This window comes from Seriola dumerili, unplaced genomic scaffold (genome assembly GCF_002260705.1).
Source record: "Seriola dumerili isolate Sdu_G_001 unplaced genomic scaffold, Sdu_1.0 BDQW01000052.1, whole genome shotgun sequence".
NCBI classification, from domain to species: Eukaryota; Metazoa; Chordata; class Actinopteri; order Carangiformes; family Carangidae; genus Seriola; species Seriola dumerili.
In genome coordinates this window covers 2054745-2076546 of record NW_019174307.1, presented here as the reverse complement: position 1 = coordinate 2076546, position 21802 = coordinate 2054745, and the positions used below count along the sequence as shown (strand labels likewise).

Below are 21802 nucleotides of genomic sequence, written 5' to 3'. Positions count from 1 at the left end.
TGGACTGACAACCCCAAGCACTTTATGAAAAAAGGACAAAGCAGGCTGAATCTGCCATGGAGACTCAGGTCTTTTGGAGCGCAGGGGGAACTCCTGAGTACCTTTCATGACTCTGTAGTGGCATCAGCCATCTTCTGTGGTGTGGTCTGCTGGGGCTGCAGCATCTCCACTGCTGACGGAGGAAGAGACTGAACAAGCTGATCAGGAAGGCCAGCTCTGTTCTGGGATGCCCCCTTGAGATAGTGGGTGACTGGCGAATGGTGGCTTCTCTATTAGCCCTGCTGGAGAACATCTCCCACCCCACTCACTGAGCAGCTCCTTCAGTAACAGGCTGCTGCACCCACAGAGAGATACCGCAGGTCTTTCCTTCCTGCTGCTGTCAGACTGTACAACAAAGACTGCACTCAGTAGACCACACACACACACACACACGCACACGGACGCACACACACACACACACGAGGAACTGATATACTCACCATGTGCAATAATTTGCTATAAGTAACATACACCATCTGTGCAATATACCTCACATGCTATTTTGTAATTGTATTTGTATTTGTTACTGTCATTGTGCAGTTTTTCTCTCTTGTACTATCCACTTCGCTGCTGTGACTCTGTAAACTGCCCCAGTGTGGGACTAATAAAGGAGCCTGTGCATATTCTCATTTGTCCAGGTCATGGTATCCTAAAGGAGTTTTAAATCAAAACGCAACTGAACTTGATTATTAGTCTGGGAAGACGTTTCACCTCTCATCCAAGAGGCTTCATCAGTTCGTGTACGCATCTGACCAGGCTGGGACTGGTCTGAGGACTGGACTGGGACCAATAAAGGACTATATTATTTTATCTTATTTCAATTGATTAGACTTTGAGTCATTTTCAAGCAAACATGCCAAACATTTGCTAGTAGCATCATTACAAAGGGAATATCTTTGGGTTTTGTCGGAACAAAATTTTTTTAAAGATAATTTTCTGACATTTCACTACAAAATCCCTTTGTTGTGCGTCCTTGCCGAGCAAAAGTGGAAGGATACGCCCTAGGATACATCGTCACATTAACGTTTGTTGCTGGGAGACAACACAGGCAGTAAACATGCAAACAACTGACAGTCAGTTGATATCAATACAGAAAATCTATACAGAAAATCTTATTCTTGATAGATGTGTTCACTGGTTGAGATTTCTTGTTATATACAGACAGGACTTAGGACAAACTGTATGTAAAGTTTTATATGTCACGCAGCCTGACTGTGGTCTGTGTGAGGCTGAAATTGCAACCACTTGCAAAAGTCCCCAACAAAAGTCACCAGTGATTTGTGATCAGAGCGACTCAAGACTTGGGTGTAAAGACAGACTTCTTTAAAGTTGTGGCCAGAAGTGGATCATATGAGACCACTCCTGACTGGCTTTGGACTTGTAACCTAATACACATGCCAGTGTGCCAGCTAGCTGAGCAACAGTCCAAGGGTGAAATTAATCATGCTGTGCAAAACATGAACGCTCTAACAGCCACAGCTTTACAACTTTCTACAGTTTTTGTGACACATTGTTTTTTTTTTTTGTTTTTTTTTCTGATTTCTTTTCATATTGTCTTATTGACGGCTGGTTTTTGGCGATAGTTTGCTTCAAAAGTTTGACAGCTTGGCTGGCTTACACACACAGATCCTGGGCGTCCTCGGGTTGTTCAGCACATTTAATCGTAGTTTGAGGCCTTTCTCCGTAAACAAATCAAAACAAGTGTCTTTTGTTTGGGGGTTTAATAGATCAGGCACAATGGGCTGAGGAGGGAAGTTTAGCAGTGGGAATAGTAGTAGGGGTGAGTATCTGTGCTTGCATGACTGTGTGGGTGCCCGTGTGTGTGTGTGTGTGTGTGTAAAAGCACACGTGTGTGTATTTGTGTGCTTCCGCCCTACTTTCAGACGACTATTTCTTTTGTTAGCATTCAACTACTTCCCTCGATATGTTGATGGTAGGTCTGTATCTAAGACTCACGGAAGCTGAACTTGTTGAATGTTAACAAAATAATTGTTGTTTTATCTTTGTTACAATGACAAGGCGCTCCAGTGTTAGCAGGAAGTACAACAGTAGACATTTATCCTTGAATATGGACAAAAAAGACAATTATTATGTTTCACTGTTGTAGAAAGAGTGAGAAAAAAAGCCTCAATGCAAAAATGCATTGTAACGGATGAAACACAAGCTAACGTGGAGGAAGAGGAAGACTTCAGCTTCATAAAGGTCAGTGTGTAACAGTGCAGGGGAAATGTACAAAATGCACTTGCATTTGTATATTAGCACTGAGCAAAAGGGACAAGGATATAAAAATATATTGCACAAGCTAATATCTTAAAGCATAGACTGATTTGAAGTTAAAAACAGGAAATATACAGGTTATTACAATTTGGATTTTACTCTTATTATTCTGGCTATCGATTAAAATAGAATTGTAGCCACCAAAGTAACAGCGTGCATCTCAGAGCGCTGTAAGAATCACTAAAAACAGGCTCAATGGGGGCAAGAAAAACAAGCAATGAGGCAGTTACATAAATTGTGAGCGCATCTAAAACGTTATTAATAATCCCTCATTCCAAAGGAAATCCAGGAGTGTGTACAACTGGGGCAAGAATGGTGGCTCAAAGTTAATCCAGTTAAGGAAGTTGGTCTGTAATATGAGATGGAAATTTTGGTTATAAATTCACAGTTTACCTTAATTTTTTCTCCCACAAAAAACTGGCCTAGATTGCAGCATTCACTTTGGTGAGTAGAAGTTTAATAGAAGCAATCACCAGAACTACAAGCTACAAAAGAGTTGGCAGCCATAACAAGAGCATCATAGTGGTGCCCTAAAATGCTCCCTTTATGGCTTGTAGGATGTACATTAGTAATCTCAAAGTTAGTTTGCTTAACATGCAGTTGTGATTCTCACAGTCACATCCGATCCGAGCTGAACTAACCTCCATTTGGGATTATGGGTCTAAGTCCATGTTTGATGAAAGGGCTTGGATGAGAACTAGCAGACACTTGTCTGTCGTCTTCTACCACCGGCATCGGAGGATTCCCCCACTAAGTCATGTGATTTACTCCCGACTGCTGTAAATTCTTTCAAATCTCCTTTCATCTCCGTCCCGGTGATGAAAAGAGCCACCATTACCTCTTTGAGAGAAAGCATTATACCAAAGCACAAGCAGTGATTTGCAAAGATCGCAATTATGCACGTGTAAACATCTGCATGCCATTTGTAAGCTTATGTCTTTAAATGCACCGTCATGATTTCCAAAAGTCACATTTAATGATATGAGCCACGGGCAAATCGATGCACAAGCAAGTGAGAGCATCTCCAGAGCTGCTGCCTGTGATTTTACAGCACTGATCATTTGTTTAATCACATCACTGCATCTACAGAGAGACATGCAGAGAGGAAGAGAATCCAACCTTTCTGCAGAGCCTTGAGGTCTGAGGTTCCCAGAAATGCTCTGCACAGCAGTTTGACTGGCTTTTGGGGATGGGGATGGGGTGAGGTGCGTGAGCTGACGTTAGATGAAGCCATCCAACGTTGTTGGCCTAATTATGTAATAAAAGGGGCATAAATGCTTTGAAGTCCTAAGTGCATTTGTCAGTTTCTTTGAAGGCAAATAGTAATTGTCATGTTCACTGCCTCACAAATCAAATCTCGTACACATGTTCCCTCCTCCCTGAAGTCAAAGTCTGTGCTGTCGCTGCCACACGCACACACACACACACACACACACACACACACACACACACACACACACACTGAGACATACCACAACCTTTACGGCAGCCTTGATCTGGCATACAGGAACTGCAGGGCCCTCCACCCTTTCATGCCCTGCATCAGTCACCCACATCTGGAGTTGGTCAAAGTCCAGAAGTCCCCAGGGAAAGATTTTGCCCCCCCCCCCCCCCCCCCCCCCCCCCCCCCTCCAAAAAAAAAAGAAAAAAAGAAAAGTCCCATTCTGTCTCTTCCTGGAATCAACGAGGGGAATAAAAATGACCAGACACCCCTCTGTGCGGGTGCATGCAGAGCAAATAGCTAATCAAAAGCTGGTATCATTGCCAGCGATTTTTAACCTTTATTTAACCAGGTGGTCCCGTTGTGTGTTCACCTTTGACTTACAGCTAATTCAGTTGAGTTTATCATATTCTGTCCACACCTTGTGTCTGTGTATGCACTTGTGTTTAGCTGCATGTTAATGGGTGTGTCTCAGGGGAGTCCATTCTGCCTTGAAGTGGTGATAAATGTAGGTTTTCCATAACATGTTGAAGCTTCCTCCAGGCTACAAATCTCTTCTTCCCAGTCAGAGCTGGTTCCACTAGATGCCCCCCCCCCTTGAAGTTCAAACTCATGTTAAATGACTTCCTTGTTCCTGTGCAATCTTTTTGACTATGGTGTTGAAAACCAGGTGACTTGCCCTCGGGCGAAGCTTTATAAAGTCACATCCTGCATTCTGCATGAGATCCTGTGGGCTTCCCTGGGACTCTCAGACTTATGTCTAAGAGGTTTATCAGCTCGTGCCTTGGAGATTAGTCGGTGTTTACTATCAGGATGATTCCACTTCAAACTGCACATTTCAAGCCAATTTAGCGGCCACTTACTCCTCTTAAAAAAAAAAAAAAAACCCACAAAACAGTAGAAATGAAAACCTCACCAGGATGCTTAAATGAATACATAACTTTATTTAAATAAATGCTTTGTCATAACAAAAAAAAAGACAAAGGTTAAAAGAGTACATAAATTACAAGTTGAATAAATATTACACAGTGATATTCACTTTAATAATTTGAGATTTTTTGTCTTTTTTTATTTTTATTTTTTATTTGTCTTATGTAGTTCCAAATACTGACCATTTTATTTCCCACTATCCTCCTGCCACCGATGGGTCTATTTCACAAGCCAGTGAACACCAAATTATAAAAACCAATTGTGTTGTCTCATTACAACCAAAAAGTGTTATGTATTCAGAAAAAAGCTGTACTGTAATTACTGTACTACTGAAGTATGACATGTGAATATGGATTTTAAACCAAGCAGGAGAGGAGAAACCTGAGGAAGTCACTACTCGCAACCAGGTGCGAGAGACAGGAAGCTGCTGATGCAAGAAAGAGGAGACCTTTTTTTTTCTTTCTCCTGAACCTCAACCTGGAACATTTCAGTATTCAAACCCTTGATTGATCCAGACATTAAAGGGTCCCAGATATCAGACATTTCAGAGAGTATTTCAGATTTTAACACTCCTTGACACTCCTGGTTGCAGTACTGCATTCCCCAGATTTCAATGACTCTGAATCCTGATAACTGTCTTGCTAACTGTATCTAATGTCATGCAGTTGGTGGCCCCGTATTGGGGGAAGTGGCTAGGCCCTGATTATGACCACTGCCCATGGCGCTCGCTCTTCCTCTTCCCTCTCTCCTCTGTCTCTTTCCCCCTCTCTCTGTGCAGTAGGCCATGAGAACATCTCTAGCTGTGTGTCACGTTTCAAGCTATTTATTTTTCCCTAAAAGATGTTTCTGTATCGGAGGTCCCAGGCATGGGCTGCACAGCCCCTGTCGACAAATATTACCTCAAAGCACCACCTTTACAAGGTAAGCACAAGATAACACAACATTTAGCTTTTGTGGCTGTTTTTTTTTTTTTTTTCTTTATTATTTGTTCCACTAACTTCATGATACCACATCTTAGGACGTCGTTGTGTGTCAATATCAATAGTGAGTAACTGAAATAAGTGCAAGCTGCTTTTTTTTTTTTTTTCGAAAGTGGTAGTTGGGATTTGGTGTTGGAAGAGGGGCTTAGGAGCCTTGATAATATATTCACAACCCGGAAACCATTTAGGATGCACATATCATTTCCCTTTTGTTGCAGCAAAGGAAATGGTTAATTTACCTCCAAACATCCTTTGGCTTCCCCTCTCTGGCAATCATATACATTGGCATTCACATGAAAAAAAAAAAGCAAGAATCCTAGCTTATCGGTTGTCAGAGAAAGAGGGAGGTCGAACCAACTGCGGGTACACAGCGTCATTCTTGTCCAGAATATGCCCCGAGGTACAGGCAGATTGCAAATGCGTTCGCTGACACCATTTACAGGACCTACCACATTCACTGTTCTTCTCTTGATCAAAACTAAACCGAGACCTATTTGTTGTATCAAGTATCAGCCCTGGGGGTGGGGGTGGGGGAGTGGGGTGGGGGGGGGCAGTGTGAGAAAGCAAATTGCCCTGTATGATATCCATGTCACTTTCACGTCACTATTTAATGTATTTGCATGTAGGAAGGCACTGTGACTTGCACACAGAGAGAGAACAACTCTACTTAAATGACCCTGTTATAACCTGTAGCATTTTTATTTTCATCATGCTCCCCTTAGATGTAGGTAGATAACCTTTGCATGGGGGCATGTGCGCAGAAGGGCTGCAGGGGGTTAGCTTCTTTGACTGCCCAGTAGTCGAATGACTCAGGGTCAGGCTACAAGGACCTATTCAAATTCTTTACAGGCTAAAAAATCTTTTTTTTTTTTCCAAGCACAATTACATTGTTGTCATACTTTTTGTCTCTACAGGAAAAACAACATTCAATAACTATATTTAAAAGTAATGTAATACACCATGGTTACACTGTAGTAGCAGTACTGAGGGGAAACCACTTGATAAAGGAACATGGCTCAAAAGTGGGTGGTCTTTTTACTTCACTGAAGGCAAAGAACAACAGCACAAACAAAACCATACAAAACTACACTTCACACAACTGAATCAGAGAAGCGACCGGCCTTGACTGGCAAGTTCGGTTTACGCGCCGAACGCGTCGTCGAAAGGTCGAAGTCAAACTCGAGTCCCGTCACTGAAACGGGAGAATCTTTATTTCACCAGTAGAGTCAGCGCTCTCTCTAAGCTTTGTGTCGCCCTGCATGGCATTGTCTGTTCAAAATAGGCACAGTTGGCATATCAGGCTAGCTACATTGTCGAAGAGCCACTTAACGTAGGTTCATCTGTGACGATCTGCTCGCTCTTTTGTTTTACGAATGCTCCGTGTCTGTCCCGAGACGTGCTTTACAATAAAGAGAAGGCCAGCCCCAAGACCACTTCAAGCGCTAGCAATACTTGTGACAAAAAAAAACAAAAAAAACAAAAAACAAAAAAAAAACAAAAAAAACAAAAGAGAAAGAAATTAGAACATTCTTTTTTTGTTTTTTGTAATAGGCTCACTCCATCATACACCAACACAGGCTGATACATACCACGCACTCGCACTGTATACATACATACGCACATTCATGCATGCATCGCTTTGTGAAGTTACACATATCTAAGCAGGTTCCCCTATTCATTAAGTGCTCTGACAGAACCACATACCCAGATAGAGTCAACTGTTAAAGCATATCTCTATCACTTGTTGCTTTTCTTTCTTTCTTTTTGGAAAACATACAAAAAAACAAACAAAAAAAAAATACTCAACAGCCAATCATCAGTTCCACAGTAGCATCATGTTCCACAGCCTAAAAACTGATCTGTTTTCAATCAATGTGCCTGATGCTTTTTTTTTTCTTTTTCTTCAAAATGATTTCGTGTTAATGTTACATCATACAAAGTGTTGTATTGAAACCCCCAGCTTCTACAAAAATATATCCATTGTGTGCATATATTTTCATGGATCTGCAATCAGGGGACCCGGCTCATACAAGGGGTCCCATGAGCAATAAGTCAAGGGCTCTATTTAAATCTTCTGGGACTTTTCCCCCTCATTCGACGACGAGTGCTTGGTCAACAACAGAAAAGAAAAGAAAAAAATTACAGGTGTCTTTTGTTCAGCCTGTTCTTTCGTTTGGATTATTTTTTTCTTCCTTTTTTGTTCAATTTGAAAAAACAAAACAAAAAAAAAAAACAAAACAAAAATCTTGAAGTGAACGGAGGGCGGAGCATACAGGTGTGATTCAGAGAGGAGGCGTGGGCCCTGGGTCACGTGGTGGTTAGGGGGTGGGGGTTGGTGGTAGGGGTTCGAGGGTGGTCTTCCCCTTTTCACTCATTGTTGTTGCCACTCTCCAGGTCTTTACACTGAATGTCCCCTCCGCTGTAGTCTGTGCCGGGGAGCTGGACGCCATACTTGTCCACGCACCAGCAGATGCCTCGTTTGCGGCCGCGAGATGGTTTACACTGTGGACCAGAAGACAGGTAGACGGGTTATAAAAAAAGGTGAGGGTGAGGGCCTGTTCACCACAGAAAGTCACACCATGAAGTCCTTTGCGAAATAGACTAGTAGCCTTGAAACATAGTGACTACTGGAAGGGCTAGTCTGTGAACTTGTAAGGTTATTTTTTCACCTGTTAGCTTGGTTGCCAACAGATTCTTGAGGATTTACTTAATCGCAGCAAGTGAATCCACTAATTCCATTGATTTTAACTGATTTTACTGAAAATATTTTGCTGTTTTAAAGACCTTAAAGGCCTTAAAAGTACAGTGCATGCAATGTACTTTGGAAGGCTCTCTGACATTTTAAAGCTCCATATTTTCCTCTTGTGTTTTATTTGAAGTGTTGATCCATCAGAAGATATATTTGTGGTTTTAAGAACCAAAAACCATCTCAATGTAGTTTTACATCTCCTCTCTCAGGCTTCTCTCTGGAGCTCTAGTAACATCAGGTCTGTGAGCAAATCAGAAGAGAGGAGGCTCTGAGCCTCTCTTCTGATTGGCTGACTGTTTTCTGAGTGATCTAATAAAAATATAGCAGATTTCAGGTAAACACTCAGAGAAACCAAAGGTTGGAAGGGGGGTCCAGGTGGGCGGGGTTTGGGGTGTGACTGAGAGCGGTGACTGCTTTGTTGTGACATCACAAAGTTCCAGAAGTCCTGACGGCTGGTTTTAAGGCTCAGTGTCTGAATACAGGCTGTGTGCATTTCTCTGTGGACTGAGCGCTTTGATACTTTCACAGTATTAATATAGAACCTAGACCTGCTTTATGATCAAACAACACATGGACATCTACTTTTATACAATATAGGACCTTTAATGCAAAATTGAAGTGCAAAGACCTTTCAGAGGCAAACTCACCTGCTTGCGCTTGAAGAATCCTTTTCTGTCGCAGTTGGGGAGGTACAAAGACAGAGCCATTACACGAGAAGTGTCCTTCATCCCCTGAATGATCCCATCCAGTTTTCTTCTGCATGGACCCTTTGGAGTGAGGCAGCACAGGGTTACAATCAAGCAGCACAGTCATTCGAGGCAATTCTCCCCTCCAATTAAACCCAAGTTAAACATGTATTAACATGTAACTATGTAGGAAGTGGTTACAAGGGAGCAGCTGTCTGTCGCAGTGTCAGAAATGTCCCGACTCTACACATGTTGCCTTTAAAACATGACACAGGATCAAACTAACACTGAATACTTACAAATTCAGGCTCATGCTTGTCGATGGGCAGGGGGGAGTAGTCCATGGGGGAGCCCATGGAGCGCTGCTTGCCCAGCTTCCTCTTTTGCTCCTTGCGCAGCGCATGGACTTTTTTACTGTTCACAATGTCTTTAGGAAGGAGCGGCACTTTGGCTGGCTGCAGCTCCTCTGTAATCTCTGTGGTCATGGTGTCCTCGTGTTCTCGAGACTCACGATCTGCAATCAATGGAAGACGGGTCAGTTAATGTCACATTTTTAAACCTGTAACAAAGACGAAGCCGTGGATTAATGTACTGTTGTGTACGGCTGGCGGGTCTACGTGATGTCATGGGATTGCATTTAAACAGCACCCCACCTTTCAGAGACATGTCGTGTGTCATGTCTACATATTTTCAGTTCATTTGACATCATTCTGGTTAGGGTTTGTTGGAATGTTAGGGAGTGAAGAGTCAACAGAGAAATGATGTGGCATGAAATGACACAGTGATAACAGAACAGAATGACTTAAGGAAGCTGGCGTGTTATTCATATGCCATTTGCTAAAACCAGGCTGGGTGTGTTGAACTTGCACGCTGCTCAAAATGAAGAGAAATGTAAATGAATAAAGCCAACATTGGTATTTTATCACCATAGAAGTTGTTACGGTCAACATGTTAGCAAAATATTGTGTCTTTACACATCCAGCAGTCATTAGCATTCCTTTAGAGTTCTGTTATGTAATTTACTGTAAGTCAAATGTTCACTATCTTTCTAGCTCTGTAGCTGCTCCATCAACTGGCTCTCAATGATCCCTTATCTTCAGTAGCTAGTTTCTTCTCCTGTGTGACCCTCGGTTCTGGTGTAGTCAACAACATGCTGTATTTATCAGAGCATTAGCTGGAAAACAACACTTAAGAAAGATGTGTGACTCAAGCAAAACAATGAAGTCTGCAGGCTGTAAAACCAAAACAAGGAACTGAAAGACTCTTAAACGCTGCGCAGAGCTGAAAGGAACCGCAAGGTTTTTGAAAGTCCCACCGTTTTTTATATTGCTCATAATCCCTTGATCCACTGTTAATATTGAAATACTGACTCGTGTAGTCAGAGAGAAATGTCATCATCTCAGCTCATAGCAAGTTGTTTCTTGTTGCACCACTTTTCAAATTACGTGTGTTTGTTTATTTCATCTCCAGGGTTATTTCATATGAAACTGGTCTTAAACTTTTATTTGAACCAGAATGTAGAATTCAGGAATGTAAAACATCTCCACAACATCTAAAACCGGTCATTATAGAGCCACAATCAAGCGTCAAGATGAACCAATAAAAATATCACTGAAAGAAAAAAGTCAAAAGGTAGAAATTTTATATCATTATTGCAATGCTCACTATTATATGCTCATTTCCTCTCTGCATACAGTGAGATTCAGCAGCCTCCCACATAAATACAACACCAGGTGCTTTCCCGGGGTTTGTGCCACCAAATGTTGCTTAACATTTGTTTACAGAGGAGGGGAGGCTGGAGCTAAGATCAACAGCTGATGAACTCCTTCAGCTACAATACAACTGTAACTAAACTCACCCACCAACACTGTCCCACCCCCTACAGCCTCCACTTATAATTAGTTACTTATCACAGTTATTGAGAAGCGATGCTGACCTAAATCCGTGAGAACATGAAAGACACCAGATCTTTGCCCAGTAATCTGATATCTTTAGCATATCAGTGAGACATAAACACAGATACACAGATACAGATCAGCTCATGTTTGTGAGCGTCCAGAGCTCTCCGACTTGGGAAAACTGCATCACACGTCGCACGGTCGCCCCAGCACTGTGCCTGGAAAATCTGCTAACACATTATCTGGGCTGCGAAACTGCAACAGGGACTGAGACCTCTGAGTGTAGTAACTTTATGGCGACGTGTCCCACATTAAGCTGATTCAAATGTCAAGCTGAGGAAAATCCAGTTGCTCTGTGGACTCGTATAAATGCTTGTACATTTCTGTCACATTTTATGCAGTTACTTAAGACGTGATTTCAGCTCCCCCAGGGGGCACTATAGTCTCAGAGATCTGAAAGTCCCTGTTGATAGGATATTCACAGGTTGAGGTCCTTTATCCTTAACCTTGCCCCCACCCCCCTCTCCTATCTTTGGGGGCTCAGCCTCTTAAGCCTGAACCCCCAGCCAGAGGTTCTCTGAGGCCACAGAAAGAAGCCACTCTGCCCCCCCACCCCCCACCTTGGCTTAGCTGTACCATAAGTACAGAGTTATTGTGGGGACTTTGCCAGGCCCCAACTGGCTGAAGCGATGGTGCCAGTGGATGACCCTGGTTATATTTATCTGACAAGGAAACCCGCCGTGGTGCACAGGGCCAGACGCACTGAACCAGAGAGGAATGTTGGCTGCGGACTATAGGCCAACTGCTGCTGAAAGACAAATCAACCTCCATACTCGTGTGCTTGTATAGAGAATACGTCGGAAAATGTGATTTAACAAGTTGCCGTAACTCTGCTGACTGGGCCCGTTAGCGCACAGCCACTGTGGAGAAAAGGCACTGAGACGTAACAAGGACAACGAGCTCCGAGAAACTGATGTTCAAAGAACCTGACACAGCATGAGCGTCTGGAGTTTCTGGAAGGGGAGGAGGGAGATGGGAGGGGTGGGGGGGGGTGATTACCAGAATTGGGTCTTTGGCTTCTGTGCTGCACTGCCATCTCTTTGAAATTAATCTCACAACTCATGACTTGGCAGGCCTTGGTTTGTGTTTAGATATGTCCTTGTGTCTCCCCACTCAGACTACGAGGCTATTACTTGCTATAAATAAATACGTCAAACAAGCATTCCTATGTACACCATGCATGCGACCACTGTGGAAAAACTCTTTATTTCTGCTGTACAGCCCAATAATTTCTCAGGGCACTTGATTAAAATGCCACATATTTGGCAGTGAAATATCCGGTAGAAAAAAAAAACAAAAAAAAAAAAAACAAACAAAAAAAAACAAAAAACAGACTGTGTTTTTTTAACATGCATTCTTGTTTCATGTGTAACCTCATTTGGGCATATAAATGGTCAGACTAAGGAAGGTCTGAGCCATGGCACGTCAATTACGCCCACCTCACACGAGTCAGTCACTTTGAGAAGAAGTGTCCTTAGAAAACAATGTCAGAAATGTGGGCTTTTAAAAATTCATATAGCTTTTGTAAAAGACAATGGTGTCTGACTTCTTTTCTCCTCCACTCGAAAAAAAAAAAAAAAAATCACTAAATTCATCTCTTCTGAAGTGGGCTCTTCACTGCAGCCACAAAAACTCAGTTTTTCCATGCTCAGGGTACCCAGCTTGTAAAGGAGGCTTAGAGGGGTCTGTGTTTAACTCCTGAAACTCAGCCAAGATGCTGGACCGGAGCCAAGTGAGCCAAGTCATGTGCGGCTCTTCCATTCAGCTGAGCCCAAAGCTGTGCGTGCTATCCCCCCCCCAACCCCCACCCCCCACCCCTTGCTCCAGCTAAAGATTTCATTAGGACGAGAGGAGCGGAGAAGCCAAAGGAGGTGCACCTGATACTTCTCTGTTTAAAAATTAACATCTGCACACAATTATGCTTCATGAATATCCCAAGTTTCTTACAGGCTGTAGTCCAAGCATGAAAGATAAGACACCCCGTCTTTGGATTTTTCTCTCCACCTGATCTTTAAGACTATAATAATACCATTTAGATAAAAAAAAAAAAACAAAGACTGGACAATAGATTCTCCCACCTTTCATTGGATTTCCCAGCATTACACCACGTTTGTTTCATCCTGCCTTTGATTAAGTCAGTCTCTGTGCAGCATCTGAAATTACATCTTTACAAGAAGTAAGAGAGTGGTGAATAGCGGTGCTGTTTAATCTCAACAGGGGGTATGACAAGATAATTGTGGGGATAAAATGAGCCTGAGGGCCCTGTGTCATATAAAGCACAACGTTAGTAAGCTATCCCTCAGCCTCAGACTGCCTCAGCTACTTAATATTTGAAAGAAGGCCATGGCCTGATAACCCTGTAGTTTCTAGAGCAGAAAGGGAGGTGTGAACTACCCAGTGGAGTTGTGTTAGTCCCTGAGGGTATGTGTGTGTGTGTGTGTGTGCAGCGCCACAAAACTTGATGGTCCGGATGACCAAGAGAAATGGGTCAGACAGGCTTTTTTCAAAACTGTAGCAAAGTTACCACCACTAGAAAGAATTTGCAGATGAAGTGACAAAGTTAGTATCGTGGGAGCGAAGCACGATTCGACTAAAATAAAAGTCTGGTTGGCAGGTAGGACCTTCATAAGGTGATTTACAGCCAGTGAGTTACATCCTCTGCACGACTTGACAGAAGCGCACAAACTTTTATCAAATGGTCTGTCCGTGATTGCACATTTGTTTGACCACAGGAGTAAGGGAATTATGTTTTGAGCCTTATGTCCTGTTGTTTCAGAGGAATTTCTGTTGTGCACGCACTCAATCAGCCACTGAATATGCAGGAAATAACTCTTCCCATGGTATTGTGCACACAGAATATGTTCATTGCAATCAAAAAGTTTCCTGCTTTTCTGAATGTAGGGTATAAATAGCAACAAGAACAATTCAAGGATTATAAATCACAAAACAGGGACTTATGAGAGGATGCACAATCCTTCCAAGTGGGAAATGCTCCTATAGGTAAGCAAACTTTCTGACCTGTTTACAGCTCCCACAGTGTAAATAAACGCTCGGTCCGCGTTGCAGGCGGACATGTGAAAAGCACATTATCAGAGCGAGGCGCACGGCGCTTCTACCGTACATTCCTAATTTTGGTCTGAGGTCTCTTCCCACATCTGAGTTTGGGTTTGCAACAAGCCGCACGGACGGACGCAACCTCTTTTTTTGGGTCACGGTCGCCACAACACAATTGCTGGGTGTGACGATGTTCTGACTCCCCAGCGGCAGAGGCAGCTATTTTGGCGAGAGCGGAGCGGCACTGTACAAGGCAGCATAGAAAGAAACATCACAGTGGGTGTAAAAGTAGCTTCAAGACTAATTTGCGTTCAACACGTTGTTTTGTGGGATTGGACAGAGGGATGGTGTTATTCTTTTATCTTGAAAAGTGCTTCTAGGTGATCAAAACAATACCAACAATTTCAATAATCATGACGCATTTACGAGGAAGCGCTATTCAATGCAAAGGATGAGCTTACTAGCTGGGACTGGCTACAACAAAAGGTTCACCTGTCTCACATTCAGTGTTTCAGAGGAGTCACCGGAGCCTCCATTGTTTTTCAACTCCTCAGAAACTTAAGAGGACTGTTTTTTTTTTTGTTTTTTTTTTCTTTCTTTCTTTCTTTTTTGTCCTGCCAGCGACTGGACTTTTCAGAAACTCCGTCCGACTCAGTGGAGACAAAGCGATGATTCTGGTCCTTCCTCGCACCATGCTGGCGTGCGACCAGGTGTCAGTGGGTGAGATCACAGCGGACAGGTCACGTCTAAACACGTGACATCATTCTAAAGCCCAGCATGTGGCCGTCCCTGCCTATTTTGAATCGCATGCCTGCAGCGCAGGGAGAACGACAGTGAGTGTTGATTTCTTTCACAGCTGCTGCCGCCACCAGCAGCAGGATAGGTGTCAGTGACCAATAAGCAGCACGAATATCTCTCTAAAGTTTTACAGGGGGAAATCAGACAAGTGTGCCAAAGAGGTTAGTGGCTTGCCAGGGATAGGTCCAAAAGGCCTAGACTTGTCCCTGTGACTTTAAAAAAAAAAAAAAAAAAAAAAAAAACAGACAAAACCAGCTCTACATCAACAGTCTCAGTGTCGTATCTAAGAAACAGCTTCTCTACCTGTTTCCTGGCATCACATATTCCATAAATTACGTGCTTTTTTTTTTTTTTTTTTTTTTTTTACTTGAAGTCCTCCTGTGATATCGTGACAAAATGACCTTTCCAATAATTCTCCCTAGCACCTGCAACAGATCAGTTGCAGCATGCTAAGCTTTCACTGCGCTGTCTCAGATGTTCAAGGTGAGACGGATGGAAAGCCACATGCAGTCTTTCCTTTCACATGAGCCCATCATGAAGCTGTCAGGCAGCTGGGACCACACGTGACCAGAGCTATATCCAATGTGGCATGTCTGTATGAGCACGCAACGTCCACAGCAGATGGACTAATGACAACCAGCCACCGTGCTCTCTTAAGTGTGTATTGCGTATGGTCAGAGAGAGGAAGAAGAAGAAGAAGAGGAATCAGCGTTTTTTTTTTTTTTTTTACCGCTCGCTTCAGTTCCTCAGCTACGACCCAATAACCAGCTGTGTCAGTGATGATGTGGACATGGGAAAAGCAGATGGTGATTCTCAGAATTGAAGTGCTTTCTAAAAGTATGTGATGACAAGTGATTTTGTACGCTGCTTAGAAACGTGAAGGTAACACTGTTAGCGTATGTACATACATAAATACATGAAGTTCTCTGGCAAACATTAAGCATCAGTCCGCCTGCAGTTGCTTGACTGTAAATATTGATGACAAATACATGTGACATGAGGAAAACCCACTGAAATAACTTTCTGGCAACAGGTTAGAGCTGCATCTGAAGAGCCAAGACAAATGTAAAGCATTACAGGAGCAGGTTTCCTGTTGCTATGCTAATAAGGGGCATAGCGTTTCTCGTCCGTGTCTGTGTGGAGTATTCTGGATTTGGAGCCACTCCCTAATCATCTTTTGTTTCTTGGCACAGAGCAATCTGTTCAAACATAAGGCCCCTTTCAGGAGCTTGAAGGACGAGGGGGCCTGCTGCCATGAAGTCATATCTGTTGGCAAGCTTTCCGGGATCTGATTCACTCATAGGATTGGGGGGGGTGGGGGGGGTTGACAAAAATCTAAGTGCCGCCCCCCCCCCCCCCCAACAGCACATATACCACCTCCTGTGCTTTACAATCCATGCAACTCCTGGGATCACAGTGCAAGCAAAACATGAATTAATGCACTGCTGGGACTTGAACCCAGACGCAGAGAGTGATGGTCCAGGATTCTTTTTCTTACATGAGGGAGGGAGGATGGGGGGGGTGGGGGGGTGGGGGGTGGGGGGCTGTAGGATAGCAAAGATTCCTCTCTCCCATTGTTTAGCTGCCCCAGTCAATATTTAGTAGGCTGCACCTCTCATGGCCTCCTGAGTGTGGCGGACACTTGAGCTCCTCCTCCTCCTCCCTGTGTTTGCCTTGCTCAGCTGGTACAGCACACAGACAGCTGCAACCCCACACCACAGGAAACCAGAAGCTCACCTCAACAGTTCCCATCGGCGGAGCTGTTTGACAGAAGGCCCTTCAGAGGAAAGAGAGAGCCGGAGGCATTCTGCTGAATCACTGCGTTGTGACTGAGCGCCAATGCAATGAATGCAGCGCCAGAGGCAGGAAAAGATGCTCTGATTACCTCTGTGGGCCAACAAAGAAGTTAGGTTCCGTGTGTGTGTGTGTGTGTGTGTGTGTGTGTGTGTGTGTGCGCGCGCCTGTGTGTGTGTGTGTGTGTGCACGCGCGCGCGCGCAAAGCCAGAGTGAGACAAAACTGCCGGAGGTGTCATCACTCACAACAATGCACACCCAGACACCCACACAACCCCACCCAAGTACACGTGAAAGTAAACACACACACACACACACACTTGAAACACACACACACACACACACAAACTTGAAACACACACACACTTGAAACACATACACAAACACACAGCCTACCTTTACATGGACTCAGCGGTCAATGCTTTGCAAAACGTGGTTTACTGTGTATTTTCAGACTCCACACCACATTCTGCTCTAATGTCATTAAGAGGAGAGGTGAGGCTGCAGCTCGCTGGCTGCAAACACCCTAATGATTCTGTCAACAGCCAAAATGAGCCCAGTGGTAGCCTATTTTATAGAATGAGGCATGTGGCCAAAACCTTTGTGGTTACCACCTACTTATCTAGTTGTTGACAAGCTGCTAAAACTCTGAGTGACAGTGGACCTCTCTGCTGCACCAAGAAATGTCTTTAATCATTCAAGGCTATTGGCTCTGGCTCTCTGTCTGTCAGACTGTCTGTCTCTCTGCCTCTCTTTCTGTCTCTTTTCTCTCTCTCTCTCTCTCTCTCTCTGCGTCTCTCTCTCACGCACAGGCTACAGATTTAGTGGTAATCCGACTCTAAACACCACCCTAGGGGTACAGCCCGAAGACCTAAATCTATCTGAATTCTGCTTCAACAAGAACCCAAAGTTTGTGCACCTCATGTGGTCGCTCTGTTCCCCACGCGTTTCCCCTCCAGCCTGGATCGCTCTCCACATCTCGAGTGGTTAGGTGCGAGTGATATTGGGAATGAAAGACATGAGACTTGAGTGCGCTCCGGCGTGAGGATGGAAAATCGCGTCGTTTGACAGACACTTGTTAAAGTGCTGAATATTAAAGGCGGCAATTTGCAGAATAAGCTCCACTTTAGGGGTTTCCTCATTTTCCCTCTCAATATTCCTCACATAAATAAGCGCTGCTTTGGCTCACAGAACCCTTTTAATAAAGTTTTTGAACATTTTTTTTTTGCCAAGATCAACAGCAGAGACGGAGAGAATTCTTCAAGGAAATGCGTTTAGTAATTGAAATGTAAATATATATATATATATATATTTAAAAAAAAAAAACAAAACAAAAAAAAAACAGGGAGCTGCCTGGATCCGTGTCAGCCTCTCTTAGGTCTTGCTAAACCGCAGTTCGACAGACACTGTCCCGCTAACAGGCTCTACTCAGCCCGGGATCACACCATGTGCGCTTTCCGCAGCGGAGCGTCGAGCCGCCCGCAGCAGATTATCCGGCATCGGGCACACAACCAGTTTTTTTTTTTTTTTTTCTTCTTCCTTTTTGTTCACCCCGTGTTTTTACTGTAAAGAGTCATTACGCGCAGCCTAACTCTACGGTGACAGTACAGCTGGATGCTGAGCCTGCGGCCATCAAGGTGCATTCGCTATGTCTCCACAAAGAGAGAGAAGAGCAGGAATAAGCTCCTGCAGCCAGTTTAATCGAGGCAGTGGATAAAAGTTAATCAGATGGCACCTCAAACCATCTGTCAAACAAACGGTCTGTCAGAGAGCACCGGTACCGGCTACTCCTGAGCCACAACAGCGGGTCTTCGGGTGAGGGAAGGGAACCACACAGGGTCCCTATGCGTGGGAGAAAAGGGAGGAAAATAAAGAAAGACCAAAATATAACTGACCGAAAGCTGTTGGATCTGTCGTGAAAGATTCCCTGTTGTAGCCACTAGACATTGCGATACCACACGCACAACAGCACACAGTGGATTCCCGCATGGGACGAGATGTTATTAAACACAGATCCACAGAGGAGAGGGGAGACTGTCCTGCGCTACAGGAGACTTTTCAAGAACTCTACTGATTTTAAAAAAGGCTGGTTCCCGGCATGCATTCATTCAGCCAGCCAGCCGGTGCGGGTCTTACCTATGGGCGGGTGAGCAGGTTTGTATCCTTTCTCGTTGGTGCACACTCCCCTGCCGTGGAGAAGGGCGTGCAGGGGCTTCTCCTCCCCGCTCCTCGGCAGGCAGCGGAGGCCCTGGGTGCACGTCCCGGTGTAAACGCCGCACGCCTGCCCCTCAGACAGGGCGCACGTTAGGCAGCAGCCGCAGCCCGGCTCCTTGACCAGCTGGCAGCCGACCGGGACCGGAGGGCACATGGACAGCGCCTTCTGGTCACAAGGCTCGCACGGCACGTATGAGCCCAAGCACCCGGACAGCCCCAAGATAAATGTCACCAAGAGGCAAAAACTCAGAATCATTGTTGGTCTTCTCTTCAGTTATAGCATAAACCTCAAATGCGAAGAGGAGGGGAAAAAGTAGACTGGTCTAATGAACACAATGCCTCAGTCAGATAATCCGATTTTTACAGCTAAAGCCAAGAGTCTTTATCCAAGAGTGTTGCTATCTATTTAGAAAAAAAAAAACCCCAAAACATTAATTACAGGCTTGGAGCTGTGCACCGTGCAAAAAGAGTTCAAATGACAAGTTTCAAATATGTGTGCTATATTTTTCCCGAGGTACTGTCCTCTGCATGAGCAAAGCAATTCTTTGCACAAAATCTCAACTTCTCTCCCCCTTCAGCTTGGACTCCAATACTTTCTCCACCAGAGGTTTCCTGAGCAGACTGATCAACTTGAGAGCTGCCTTGCCTTTTTAAAAACAGCCGAGCCCAAACCCCTAACTATGAATACGCTAAACAGCAGGGAAGGGAGGCGCACTTGTTCCACGGCTTGGCAGGCGGCCAAACATTTTTTTTTTTTTTTTCAGCAGCAGCAGCGGCAGCAGCAGCAGCAGCAGGACGAGGATCGCTCTTTCACCCTGAATGCTGAACTGATGCCGAGGTACAAGAGGCAAAACGCAAAAACCTCATCAAAACATTTCAGCAGGTTTTGACTGGCTGGAGGCTTGTAGCTGTAAATTTTCTTTCTAAGTGCAAAATATGTCATAATCAACAAGTCATCCACACTCATATTGAGCCATAAAATCTCACTTTAGTGTCAAACAAGCTTATTTTTTTTATTTTGTTTTTATACAATGACTGAGATAATTCCCCTGGAGACCGATATAAACAACCTTATAAAGAATAGATTTACAAATGGCAAATAATTCAAGATCACTGTGCCAAATTTAACTGAAAATAATGGAGTTTGAATTACAGATTGCTAGATTTGAAAACCGTCTTTTCTTTTGAAAAAAAAAAAAAAAACTTTTTTTATTCGGAAGGAAAAATCATTTTCTTACATCATGATTCTTCCCTGGCCATAAAAGATTAATCATCGGTAACCCCCCTATACTTGAGTCATAAGTGCCTCATTCTCACGGGTTTCAATGGAATATCCTCAGTTTAGTAAGGGGGAGCAGAGCGGAGCTGTGCTGCTTTGCATTCATGGTCGGAACAGACAAGAAAAACGAAGAGTCTGTCAGAGGAATGACCAGCACCTCACTGAAACACTGACTGGGGCTGTGCAGATGACACTGGCACTGATAAGTCACCTTTAGAGCATGCACCTGTTGCTTCCATTGGACACCATTTATGTTGCAAATGTAGCCAGGAGGGGAACCAACCTACACGCCCCCTTTTCTCTCCCTCTCTGTTTGACACACACACACACGCACACACAGACACACACACACATATATATATATACAAGAGGAAAAAGAGAAAGTCATGTGCAGAGAAGAAAAGAGAAAAAAAAAGGGGGGGTGTCACGAACTCTGAGATTTGAGGCAACAGCCTGACAACTTAAGTGCAACTGGGCTCTATGATTTTATAGCCTGCACGCAGAATAATGCCTGATTGCTTCAGCGTGTGCTTTTCTTTCTCTTGCACCACATATACGCAGCCTGAACCAGTCTCAGTGAGGGCTGCTCTTTCCATCTCTGCAGGTTTAAAAGCTGACCACCCCCCGCCCCCCACCCCCGTCCTGCAGTAACATTCAGGAAGCTGTATCCGTTTGTCCTCACTACATCCACTCTCACATTGATAAAAGTAATTTCCCAAACGTGGCTTTTTTTTTTTTTTTCTTTTTAAACTGAGGATCCACAGAGAAGTGACGCCAGTTTAGCAGTTGACCACTAGAAGGCGCTGTTAACAATGATAAACTCTGTGGAGGAGCTCATCCTCCTGTCCTCTGCATGTAGCTTAGAAATCAGAGAAATGACCACATTAATGACACATAACTGCAAACCATGGCCCTAATAATGTACTCGACTCTGTACAGTAGACTCACAGAGTACATGCAGCTGCTGGATTGGTGCGCATGAAGCTAAAAATAGAGCCGCTGAAGTATTTATTTCATACTGAAAATGAAATGTTCCCCATGGAATCAGTGACTGTATAATTACATAATCTCACTTATATGAAATCAACTTCACATGGGCATTTCTAATTTCCTTTGGAATCGCTCTCAAAAATGTGATTCACCACAACATTAGTATGGCACATGTTTAGTGTTTCCTTTATTTCAGTTCAGCCATGATTGTTTAAAACGCGGTTTACAGGGGATGTTGAAGGCTTCCATAACCACTGTTTACATATCTGGACTGTTTTTTTTTTTGTTTTTTTTTCCTCCATGGCTTTTTCCTCTGGTTTCCCTTACATGCCTCCATCCGTGCTATCACTTCCCATCTTCTGCATTCAACCGTAAACATCTGGAACGGGCTGCAGTTTTTGTCAGAGTTTAACACACAGGGACAAATTCTAAAAAAAAAAAAAAAAAAAAAAAAAAATAGAGGTCACACATTAATCCAGCAGCCACAGAAACTGCGCTGAGTGAATTGTGACGGCTGAACGTTTCAGCAGCCAACCCCGGAGAAAAAAGTTGTGGTGAGTCAGTGTTCCCTCCAAAACCAGCAGGAGCGGCAAAACCCCTGCAAGAGCGAACT

At 43.9% G+C, this 21802-nt stretch overlaps 1 protein-coding gene across 1 annotated transcript; it reads right to left on the bottom strand.

The window, feature by feature from the left end:
• Positions 1-7441: 7441 nt before the first annotated feature.
• On the bottom strand, positions 7442-19528 carry LOC111218386 (insulin-like growth factor-binding protein 5). Its single transcript, XM_022740665.1, has 4 exons — positions 18843-19528; positions 9402-9616; positions 9064-9183; positions 7442-8169 (listed from the first exon to the last, which is right to left on the bottom strand). The coding sequence occupies exons 1-4, from the start codon at positions 19174-19176 to the stop codon at positions 8035-8037; spliced, it is 804 nt and encodes a 267-aa protein (XP_022596386.1). The 5' UTR covers positions 19177-19528; the 3' UTR covers positions 7442-8034.
• Positions 19529-21802: the final 2274 nt, after the last annotated feature.